At 42.9% G+C, this 12813-nt stretch overlaps 1 protein-coding gene across 15 annotated transcripts in view; it reads right to left on the bottom strand.

The window, feature by feature from the left end:
* Dcun1d4 (defective in cullin neddylation 1 domain containing 4) overlaps positions 1–12813 on the bottom strand; it is an 86647-nt gene that overhangs the window by 23585 nt on the left and 50249 nt on the right. For all 15 annotated transcript variants that reach the window (XR_004110770.1, XM_031342697.1, XM_031342700.1 and 12 more), the window contains 2 exons: positions 7688–7758; positions 4364–4455 (listed from right to left, as the gene is read on the bottom strand). Coding sequence is in view for 14 of the 15 variants with exons in the window: in XM_031342697.1 (XP_031198557.1) it covers positions 4364–4455; positions 7688–7758 (163 nt within the window). In the remaining variant the exon portion in view is untranslated. The remainder of the gene's footprint in view (positions 1–4363; positions 4456–7687; positions 7759–12813) is intronic.

The following is a 12813-nucleotide window of genomic DNA, read 5'->3' as shown; positions in this document are numbered from 1 at the left end:
CCCACAGAAGAAAGAACTGTTTTACATACTAGAGAGTAATGAAGGGCTTCCACTCAAGGACATTAGCTGGAAGTGTTAGGTCGGAACTCCTCACTCCTTGCCTCTAGCAGAACCAGAGAATTAGCATAGGAATGCCAAATTAGCCCCAGCTTCTGCCTGCTTCACAACTGGATACTGATCTTGGTCAGTAAGATCACTGACCTTGATGTGTCATCTGCCTACATGACTCTTGTCAGCTGCCCTGCTTTTTGTATACCATATAAGCCTACTTTTCACTTGGTGCAGGAGAAGGACTTGGACTTGCATGCAGGACTAGCACTATGGACTCGTAGAGGGACTCGCACTAGAACACAGATGGGCTAGGACTCACATTCATGCAGTCTGCAGTCCCCCGGGCCCAGAGCACTTGGGTCCGGGGGATGCAGCACCAGTCTAGAGAAGATAGCTGCTGCTTTAGACCCAGTGTGTTTTAGGTAGCCTCAGATGTACTCAACTATTGAGCTGCCAGATTTACCATCTCTCTTTTGCAATGACTGTAAAAGTCTGATGCCATTTTTAAGAAATACATTCAGATCCTGCACTTCATGTGTCGTCTCTGCCATCATTTCTTCACCTACGCCTTGTCGACCTGACTAGGATCCCCGTTTCTCCCGTGGGTTGAGGGAGGCCCAGATCGGCCGGCCTGCGGAAACTGATGACAATTCAAAATGCAGCAATGCAGACTCATTTGAAAACTCATTTGGAGAGTGACTGATTCAAGCGGCTCCTGGAAGGAGGCCACCGAGGGATCCTTAGGAAGGATTTCCCAGGGTTCAAGGGGCCACTGCAGCTCAGGTCAGGTTGTGTGTAGAGCTGGCAGCACAACTTGGCACAACCTGTCCACATGGGCTATTTTTTTAGGCATGCACACAGTACAAGAACTACAGAGTCACGGAGAGAGAACTGCCAAGGTTCCCTAAGGACACTGACATCAGGCAACACGTAGTAGAAAAGGAGATTCTGCACAGAACTCTGAGTGGGTAGTGCGTCAAGCAGTGGAACTAAAGCCCATGTTATGGTACAGATCCCGAAATACCACAGACAACAGCCAGGAAGGTGGGCATGTTTACTGAGGAACCTTTGCAAGTACAAGGAGAGATGCCATTTGTTCCACAGGTGACACAGTAGTGGTGGTGGTGGGGGAACACAGCTACTCCAGTCCAGTGGAGCACAGAGAAAGCCATTTCAAGCCCTCAGATCCTGGGCATGGAGCTTCAAAGTCTTGTGTTCACTTAGGGTTCCTGCTATCCTCCCAATTCCCTGTTCTGGGAATCGGAGTATTTACTCTATGCCAGAGTGTACTCGAAGTATGTTTCTTACTTTCTTAAGTTTACAGAGCCCACAACTAACTGCCTTAACTCTCAAAAGAGATTGTGGACTTTTAAAAAGTGTTAGAACCCTAAGACTATGAAGACTTCTAAGTTGGTCTAAATGCCATTTGGCATTATGAAGTGGCCATAAACTTAAGCTAAGTGCCCACCCATGGCTTATTTATGTTTGAAAACTTCCATCTCTAGTTAGCTGCATGACTTGGAGAGGCTGTGGAGCTCTCGGGAAGTGAGGCCAGGCTGGAGGAAGCAGACCTGCACACCTCTGCTGCCAGATCTTCGCAAGTCAGACATCTATCTACTCATGGCGTGCACCAACATAAACCTCTCCTCTCTCTGAGCTGCTTCTTGCATTAGTCAGTTTTCTGTCATTGTGATAAAAGACTTTGATCAAGGTAACTTAGAGAAGAAGAAGTTTATGCTGGCTTACAATTCCAGATGGCTAAGAGTCCATCATGCAGAGGGCACAATAGCAGGCAGCAGGCATGGGGGCAGGAAGCTGAGAGATCACATCTCAAGCAAGAGGCAGGGAGAAAAGGAGAAGCAGAAAGTCAGGCTACATGATCTCAAATCTCAACCCAGTGACATATTTCCTCCAGCAAAGACACACACCTCCTAAATGTCCCCAAACAGGGTCAGCAACCTGAGGACCAAATGCTCACACATTCAGGCTATGGGCCACATTCTCATTCAAATCACCACACTTCTTGTCAGGATCCTTTAATACAGTTCCTCATATTGTGGTAACTCCCAACCATAAAATTAATTCATTGCTACTTTATAACTGTAATTTTGCTACTGTTATGAATTGTATATAAATATCTGAGATTTCCAATGGTCTTAGGCAATCCCGATGAAAGGGTTGTTTGACACTCCCCCCAAGGGGTCATGACCCACAAGTTGAGAACCACTGAGATAGGATCTTGTGTTCATGGGTTTTCTCTCCCAGGATGTGGGAACCGATATATCTATCAGAGCCATTTCAATATCCCTAAACAGGAGGCTGCAGGAAGGTCCTTAAAGACTTGAGATTGTACAACAACTGAACCACAGAGAACAATAATTCTATCCTGAATGATCACCTCCATGCTGGATAAGAAAAGCAGTCTCCACATTTTACACCACAAAAAAAAAAAAAAAAAAAAAAAAAAAAAAGGAAAAGGAAAAGGCCAGGAAGTGGTGGCAGATGCCTTTAATCCCAGCACTTGGGAGGCTGAGGCAGGCGGATTACTGAGTTCAAGGCCAGCCTGGTCTACAGAGTTCCAGGACAGCCAAGGCTACACAGAGAAACTCTGTCTTGAAAAACAACAAAAAAAGAGAGAGATAGCAGACTCCTCTGCCTTTACAGGGGGTCATATATAGCCAAACCCTGGATTTCTAGAATTAAGTCACAGCCACCTTCAAGAATCCACCCATCAGCGACTGTACTACATCACAGAACAGAGCCCACCACCAAGAGCTTCATGGAGTCCTGTGTCCCCTACAATGGAGACGCTGGCCTCTTTCAGGACAAGTAGCACTCACACGGGCAAGGCCTGGCGTGAATGAGAAATCTTGTGAAGATAATGTCTAACAGAACCCAAGACTATATGGAAATGAGTACCATCCCTTCAAAACAAATGAGTGTGGGTCCCTGAGCATGGGCTGTAAAGATGGCGCTGCCTCTGAAGAGCTGAAGAAAACCTCCACATGCCACGCATCTACATCCATCACGAGGCCACTCAGAGAACAGCTACAAAACTCTCTTTCTGACAACAGTAGGAAAAGCAATAAGGGAAAGGAGGGTCAGTAGGTTCCAACATGACAAACGCCATTACACAGACACTTCATAGGTCACCTTTCCATAACTGCAGTGCACACAGACAAGAAATATGTCTCTAAAAGGATGGTAACTTCTGCCTAACGTCTTCCACCACAGATGATGCTGGCAGAGGAAACTGAGTTAAGAACCAAGTCTTGGTTTTTCTTCCCAGCCTTACTCTCATGAGTCACATATCATTCTCCCTACGCCCTCAGTTTCCCATTCTGTGCAATGTTCAAAGTTAAGCTGAGCTGTCTGCTTTCACATTGTGAGGTTCAAACAGGAAAACAGCAAAGAGAAGGCACAATGTGCACAGCATAGGTTGTACTCACAGAGGCACAGAGACACTAAAAGCCAACGAATCCATCATGGTTTCAATAAAATTGTGAAACCATTTCAGTTACAACTTTAACCCAATAAATTGTAAGTCTGTTATTCTTGGTTAAGGGGAAAAGAAAAAGATAAAGTACTCCTGGTTCTTAGATCAGAGCTAACTAGTGCTTCATCTTGGACACCATCTGAATCGTCTCTCTCTCCCAAGTTGCTCCTTCTTATATAGCAAAATAATTTGCCTTTTTGAATGAAACTCTAAGCTAAGAAAGTGCGCGCACACACACACACCAAGAAAATACATAAAGCTACTAATTTTTTTTCTTAGTCTGGACTGAGGGGTTCAACACGGTTAATAATACTGACTGGATAGACTAAAAATGTAAAATATACAACAAATTTTTAAAAGAAAGAAAATATAAAATAGCTAAAATTTTAAAGCACAATTATATACTGGAGTAATGTTTTGGATATCTGTGGCTAAATAAAATGTATTGAAACTTTATTTTTTTAATGCGGTTGTTATAAAATTTTGCTTTATATTGGTGGCTCACATCCATGGAAAAGGGGAGACCTATTTCTTCCCAGAGCTACTCCAGAGAAATACTATTGCTGTCTTTGCCACATGTACAATATAGAATCACTTCAGCCACTAAACTATCCCATCATCATCCTCAGGATGGGTTGTGGTCTTTCCACACCTGGCAAAAGGGAGGCGTGCCACACTCCCAGGCTTCTCTACCATGTCCTGAGTTCCCAGGAGTGAGGTCATCACCAAGGAGATCGAAGAGGCTCCTCCTTTACTGTCTCCATCTTCTACACCCCTCTACTAACCACCCAAGACCCTCACAGCCCCCGGACTTACTGTAGGGAAGTCATTCCTTTCAGCCATTCCTGTAGAGTAAAATAGCCCATGTTTTGTGCATCCAATTTCCAAGCTAGGACAAGCATAACTACCTGTTAAAATACAGAGATACAGTGACAAATCAGACCTCAGAAATTAGCTACTCCAACATCTTGTAAGAGTTTCTGCCCACAATGGCCCAGTCACCAAGGTAAAGGGTGGCTTCAAAACAGACAGTCTGGGTTTGACAAAGATATTATAATAAAACTAGTGATAAATTGAAAACATTAAATGAAGAAAAATCAGAGGGTTTTTATATTTAAAGAAGTCAAGATATGATTGCTAAATAAAGGTAAAAGAAATGTAATTTATAAATTAGTGGCCTACTAAGAAAAGTTTCTCTCACAAAGGGCACACGGTGTATTCTTCAGATTCCCCATAGTAAATTTTCTCCTAGCTCAGAGGTATCCTGCAATTCTGATGTGTTAAAATCAATTTACTCAGGTAAACCAACCCACATTCTTAACTGACTGAGCTTAGTCTCTATTCGGTTCTGTCACGAAAACTAAAAGTAAACGTGAACTCAACATGGATGGTACCAATGGGCATGCTAAAGTGGACAGGGAAAGCCCAGGAGGCCTCAACCCTACACAAAGAGCTACAGGCCAGTAAGGACTGCCCAGAGTGGGAGAGAGAGTCTTCTCTGAGGAGAAGTGCATGCACCACACACAGACACACAGACACACATAGACGCATACAGACACACACACACACATACACACATCAATTAATGAAAAAAGGTCATGAATTTTAAAGAGCAAGGAGGAATATATGGATGGGTTTTGAGGAAGAGAAGGGAATAGTGTTTTAATATTTGATATTAATTTGTATCTAGTTTATAATAGATATAATAGTGTTTTTAAAGTTCTGCATAAAACATGTTTGATAAGCAGTTAAAAGTGAAGGAACATGAACTTACACACATGAACACTCATGCGCGTGCACATGCACACACACACACACACACACACACACACACACACACAGACACACACATAAACAGCTCTAGTGGACACTTACCATCCGTGGGTTAAATCAGTGAAAAAGCTATGTGTTTCTAAGGACTCCTGCCCCTTACTAAATGAAAGGATATTGAATTTTATGGGCCTGGAAAAATGAGGAAGCAGAGACTTAAAATACCTTTAAAGTGCTCATTAGAAGAGGCGGAAAAAGGCTTTACAAACAACCATTGCCCTCAGCCTGAGGACACAGTAGCGCAAGGGTTTATTAAACAACACTTCTCACCTCTGGCTATGAAATACCACCCTACCTCTGTGCCGACTCAGAACTGAAGCACAGCAGCACAAACTTGGAAATAATCCACTTCTGAATTTAGTCTTTTAGTCCTCCACATAATTTTACATATCAAGACTGTCTCTTCCTACAGAAACAGAGCCTAAAGGGTTCCTAACTGCCAGCAAGGATTCCAGGAATAGCTGCATTTTCCCTGAGAACTGTTAATGGTGAGGAGCTTCAAGCACTTTCCTTTTCCAGTCAGAATCAAAGCCAGGGCATCCCACACGGAGGCAGGCAGGCTTTCTGCCTCCGTGAAATGTTCAGCTCCTTCCTCAGCTCCTGCAACCTAACCCTGAACTCCCACAGGACACCTCTGAGCGAGGAGAAAATCTACTATGGGGAATGTGAAGAACACACCGTGTGCCCTTTGTGAGAGAAACTTTTACTTAGTAGGCCACTAATTTATAAATCACATTTCTTTTACCTTTATTTAGCAATCATATTTTGACTTCTTTAAATATAAAAACCCTCTGATTTTTCTTAATTTAATGTTTTCAAATAAACATAATTTTATTATAATATCTTTGTCAAACCCAGACTACCTGTTTTGAAGTCACCCCTTTTTTTTAAGCTGGCCCCCTTCCATCTCCTCTTTGTCCTCTGTCCTCTTTGTTTCTGTAACCCCTGCCAGGCCAGCCCTCTCCCACCCGTCAGCTAACACTAAGAAAGCCATCTCCTGAAAGCCAGGGGCGCCATCATTCCTGCACAACAGAGCCACCGCGTGAAACACTGATGACCTGCTCCTCTCTAAATGGTTAGATCAACGTGAATAATTTACCAAAATACTGGAACTAGAACACCTTAAAATAATTTTTTAAAATTTTAAAACAAAAATCTACATAATGAAATACATTCTAAAGGTACTTTAGAAAATTTAACTCTTCTCTTGGTGAGGAGGGAGTAGCCAGCAAGGCAGAAAAGGCAAAGAGGGAAATTAAGACCAAAAGATGTAAAACCTCAATTCCTAGCTTTTATTAGAAGCACAGTATGTACCATGGGCACCAGATGTCCTTAGAAGGGACAGACGCTGGAGACCTCCTCCAGCCTGTAAACTCCCTTAGGATCTGCCAGGTTTGTTATCCTGGCAGCTAAAGAAAAACTAACTTGCATCATTTATGAACCTGACACATGTGTAATTTTTCATTTTAGTGTAACATATTATGTGAGAACAAGACAGACTATTTAAGTCATGATGCAGAAAACTAGGTAAAAATAATTAAGCATATATAAAATAATTCTAAATTCTGAGGGAAATATTTAGTGCTTTTACACTAAAAATCAGTCAGTTTTTGAGTTAAGTTCAATTAGAAGTGAAAGACCTGTGGAAAATTTATGGTAATTACCACCTACTCAACCCTTTATGAATAATTATTTAAAATCTGGAACTCTTTGTTAAGCAGGAACAGTTGCTGAGGGGATAAAGGTGCACAGCACATGGTGACTTGTACCCACTGGTCATCTGGCACTGTGGGCACTCGTGCCCACCACAGCACACGGTAACTTGTACCCACTGGTCATCTGGCACTGTGGGCACTCGTACCCACACCCTTCTTATACATCAGAATTAATCACTTAATGTACAAGAAACCAACCCAGTAAATGACCACAGTTACAGCACAACACTCGAATGGAAGAAACCAGGCCAGGCAGTGGAGGCTCATACCTCCAATCCCAGCACTCGAGAAGCAGAGGCAGGTGGATCTCTAAGTTTGAGGCCAACCTGGTCTACACAGCAAGTTTCAGGATTGCCAGGGCTACAGAGACAAATCTTGTCTCTAACAAAGAAAGGGGGACAGAGGGAGGAGAGTGTTGAGGGAGACGGAGAGAAAACATCCCACTTACAAATCAAACTAGAGTTAAAACATATTTCTTAGCTGGCCTCACATAAACCAACACACAATTATGTCTTGTTTTACTGCTTTACTTGGCAAAAGACAAAGAGAGGCGAGAAAGAAAGACTATTGCACACTGTCCCAAAGGTAGACTTACGTTTTCCGGTTCAACACCAATGTCTTCACAGAACTTCTCCATGCCTTCAGGACCCACCGCATCCTCAGTTCCTGTAATGAGATGCGGTGTCACGTGAATTAAATGTGGCACACTATCAAGTCCGCCTGAGAAGAATGAAAGGCCCTGACTAACTCCTCTGGGAAGAAATCAAGTACAAATTAGAAAATATTCAATTGAGCCCTTAGGATTAAACCTATAAGGAGTCTACTTTGGGCTCTCCCTGGACTCATAAGTGCGTCCTTCCACCTTTGGAGAAGGAAGTCAGTTCTAAGGACAAAGCTATTTCAAACTGCTGCTTTTTAAAGTACCTAAAATCTCTACATCTGATTTGGTAATGATGTCTATAATAGACCCATGCAATAATTTTTAGGATCATCACAAAGAGCCAAATGCTAGTCTCTATAAAATAGGAAATGTAACATGTTTTTATGTAGAAAAAAAAATCCAGTGCAATCCACATCTCTAAATTCAAACAATTAAAGCTTTTGAAAAAATTATTTCTATAGTAAATCCATACCGACTTCTTTCCTTGCTATTACTTCCTAAGTAGGACATACTACATATTGGCATAGTATATAAATTATACTACATATTTAGTATTAGAAATAAAGTCTAGAAATGATTTACAGTCGGCAGGAGATCTTTATAGGTCATATAATCCAAGTGCTAGCTCATTTGACACTAGAGACTTGAGTACTGTGGCGTTTGGTCCCCTTCAGTCCTGGAACCAACATTCAGAGCATCTATCATTTTGTTCCCTTTTTATTCTCTCTCTCTCAAGAGAGAGAGAGAGAGAGAGAGAGAGAGAGAGAGAGAGAGAGAGAGAGAGAGAATAATGCCAGGAACCAAGCTCAAACTTTTCTTTATAATATCCAGGAAGCTCTGTTCAGCCAGATTTGACCCTTGATCTAATCTATACCATCTCCCCAATACCCCGGTTCTACATGTTCCTTCCTGGAGACTGGCTATATCTCCACTTGAGCTCATGCTTGTTCTTTCCTGAAATTTTCTCTTTCCTACACCTATCTTTCCCCTGAAATTCTTGACAAAGCTCCCAATAACTCCGTAACTCTCCAATCTAATGGACAGCTTCCACGTATCTGTATTGCATTTGATCTCTGGAAGTTTCTTTATTCAAGAAACTCCTACACTCCAGAAATGTCTTCTCATCTGGTTTTCCTCCTCTTCTGGACTCTTTGCAAGTTCTCTTGCTCATTAAAATGGATGTGTGGAGGTCAACATTAAAATGGATGTGTGGAGGTCAACATTAAAATGGATGTGTGGAGGTCAACATTGAAATGAATGTGCGGAGGTCGACATTAACTGCTAGTCTTTAGACCAGCAGGTTCTCAACGTACTGTAGGCCATGACCCCTTTGGTGAACTTCTAAACATTTTATATTATAACTCATAACAGTAGCAAAATTACAGTTATAAAGTAGTGACCAAGGTAGTTTCATGGTTGGGGATCATCACCACAACATGAGGAAGTGTATTAAAGAGTTGCAGCACTAGGAAGGGCAAGATCTCATCCTGACCAATCGACATCATCCACCTGGCCTGTCTGATTCCCCATCTGAAACTAGATCAGCCTTCTCCCCGAGCCCACTGCTATCCCACTTCACTCTCCAGCAGCACCTCAAGGCAGCTCCTGGCCTCTCTGTGTCAGGCCTACACACCTAGAAACAAGCCTGGCAGTCACCCTCCCTTCCCCTTCACTAGGCACCTGATATCAAATGTCCCACCTCCCCAGTGTTACGTATTAGTGCCCGTCCTGTCCAGCCCTGGCTCTGGCTCCATTCTCGGACACCACTGACTCATGCACACAGGCACTAAGAGGTCCTCCACTCCCCAAATAAAATCCCATGCTGGCTTAAATCCTCCAACGGCTCTTCAGTACCTAAAGTCTAAGGCCAAGTCTTGAGCACAGCAGCTAAGGTTCTCTATGATTTAGCAACACACACATCACACACACACACACACACACACACACACACACACACACATCACGCAGGCACACACGTACACAGAAGTCCCATATATTAGGGCAACAATAACGGCCCAAGCCAGTAATCCTAGCACTCAGGAAGTAGAGTTAAGAAGCTTAAGAGCAGCCAGGCAGCGGTGGCATACACCTTTAATTCCAGCACTTGGGAGGCAGAGGCAGGCAGACTTCTGAGTTCGAGGCCAGCCTGGTCTACAGAGTGAGTTCCAGGATAGCCAGGGCTATACAGAGAAACCCTGTCTCGAAAAACCAAAAAACAAACAAACAACAACAACAAAAGCAGCAGCAGTAGCTCAGGAGCTCAAGGTCAGCTATACTAGCATGGGTTCTGGGAGACCTTTTCTCAAAAACCAAAATGGATAGTTGGATGGAAGGATGGATGGAATGAAGCTCCAGATATAGCTACTGACCTATGTGTGGTTTCACAATACAGGACATATGCCAGATGCCATAATGACTTTGTGCCTCGGCCTGTCCTCTCCTTCCCCTACTTCCCTGGATAACTCATTCAGCCAATGAATGAATGAGAATGAAACCAAGCATCTCCCCCAACTCCCACCTCAAGCCACATGAATGAACCATGTCCATTATGACTCCATTCAATGCTGAGGATGGTGTCCCCATTCAGCACACGGCATTTTCCGTTCCCTGAAAGCTCTGGAGAGAGACCTATTTATTCTTCTACAATGGCAGCATTAACCTGGCATTACTTAGTAAGAGTTTATTCAATGAGTGAAGCTGCAATAGGAGAATTCCTACAGAATCTTTTTGCCTCCAGATCCAGTAAGTCACTGAGTCCAACAGAATCTCTCATCTTCCTATGTCGCTGTTTTATGAATAACCTTTATTAGAGAAGTCATAGGCTATGCACTGTGGCACTGCTTGGGATACAAAAGGAGCCAGTAGTACCTCAGTCTCGCACCCCATTAAGGGAGAAGAGCATCACAGCAGTTTCAATACAGAGTAACGACTGAGCCACAGTGGAAGTGCACAGTGCTTACTCTCCAGGAGCATCGGCTACAAAGGCCTGCAGCACTTCCTGCCCTAAATCAGCCCCTTCCTCCCCATCTCAACAAAGAAAAGCATTTTCTCTGGGCTACCATCTTCCCTCTATTTGCTGTCTCCCATTGTCAACTGCCATCTCTTTCTGGGACCTCCCTTCTTATCTGTTATTTTTCTATATTCCTTAATTTTAACTTGACCATTAGAGAAATCAAGTTTAACTTGGGGGAGGCAATATGACTGTACATTAGTATATAGTACAAATATCATTTAACAGTGAAGATAAAAAATATTTAAAAAGCAGATTTACCCTCTAAGTATCCTTCCCAAATAAGTCCTTCACAAAAATGTAAATGTATGGAATATATACATACTGATATCTCATTCCCACCTTTCTTCAGGAAATTCTCTTTGGCTGTCCAGAATACTATAATTTACCAGCATTTCACCTCAGGTGAATAACCACTTGCCTATCCTTTCTACTAATTATATTCAATTCTTTTTCTTACGCAACAGTGTTGGCCAGTAACCTCCAAGCAAGGGTAAATAAGAGCAATGAGAAGGAACAAGCTTACGCCACTCACAGCTCAAGTGGGAAGGCATTTGTGAGTTGAGGCTGAGGTACCTGCAGCTCTGGCTCAAATACACATGATCGTGCATGCACTCCCAAAGGAATTATACATTAATGAATTTACACATTAATGATATGTAGGGAGCCGGCATTCGCCATGGCAAGATGGCGCCTACTTCCGCTGTCGAGTAAACAACTGTTTGCGCATGTGCGTAGAGAACTGTTTGCGCATGTGCGTAGAGTGAAAAGACGCCATGTCATGGCCCATTCTGGGGCATTACGTAGGGTAATGAGCGAACAGCCAATCATGAGCAGACACGCCACGCTGTGGGCAGATACCCCGCACTGTGGTGTATATAAGCAGTGCGGATTACTGGCTCGGTCTCTTTTTCCCTCTGGGAGAGGGCAGTAAATGTCGTTGCTGCAGAAGGAACCTAGTGTGTCCGCGTGTCTTCTTCCCGGCGAGAGGACCGCGCGGGCTACAATGATAAAATATTCAGGTGTAAGAGATACAAAGTAAAAAGCTGGAAGCTGTATTTCCCTCTCCTTACTGATTAGGCATGCATCCCCTAGGCTTTTTATACTGTGCGAATGCAGTTATACAATGGCTGACAACTTTAACGCTTGCTCACACTTCACCTGTAACTCAGTTTTTGTCCTTGAGTCTGGTACTCCTTGTGACTCCACCTTACTACCTATTCTTGCTAACTGGCGCAGAGGCCAGAAGACTGGGGATTACCTAAGAAAAGACCCTTTATTCCCATTTTGCTGTAAGGTTTGCTTCTAGGAACAAATGACTTTCTGGTATTTACAAATCTTGTGTTTTGTTTTAATTCCTATTTTTCCTGATTTTGAAAACTCTTTCATTGAAGCCGACCACTGAACTTGCATGTGTGTTTCCCATCTTGCTCTGGTCCTGATTCCTCTAATTTGACACTACCATCCACATTCATTACAAAGATGATGGTTTTCAACTTATTAGCCTGCAAGCCACACTAAAAACTAGAAATACTGTACAGAAAGCCTTCAACAAGAGTTAGCATCCAGTGTGGCAGCACATGCTGAGTCACTTGAGATACAAAGGCAAGTGAAGTGATCTCTGTGAGTTCAAAGCCAGCCTAGTCTAAATAGCCAGTTCTAAGACATCCAGAGCTAACAGAGAGAATTGTCTCTGTATTATAAAAGAACATGACTTCAGTATATAGTTTATAATACTTTACTGTCAAAAGTATATTCTAAAAATAGCAAAATACAGCTTGTTAATAAATAGCATTTAAAATTTGCTCATTGCACTGTCATTTAACACTGCTTTCAATCTAGTTGCCAACAGACTGCTCACTGGGATTGTGCTGGCTTCTGTATATGTCAACTTGACACAAGCTAGGCTTATCTGGTAATAAGAAATCTTAACTGACAAAATGTCCCCACAGGACTAGCCTATAGGCAAGTTTGTAGGGTATTTTCAAGGAAGGAAGGAAGGAAGGAAGGAAGGAAGAAGGGAGGAAGGGAGGGAAGGAGAAGGAAGGGG

Source organism: Mastomys coucha, unplaced genomic scaffold (assembly GCF_008632895.1).
Source record: "Mastomys coucha isolate ucsf_1 unplaced genomic scaffold, UCSF_Mcou_1 pScaffold22, whole genome shotgun sequence".
Classification (NCBI taxonomy): Eukaryota; Metazoa; Chordata; class Mammalia; order Rodentia; family Muridae; genus Mastomys; species Mastomys coucha.
This window is presented reverse-complemented; position numbering and strand designations above follow the sequence as displayed.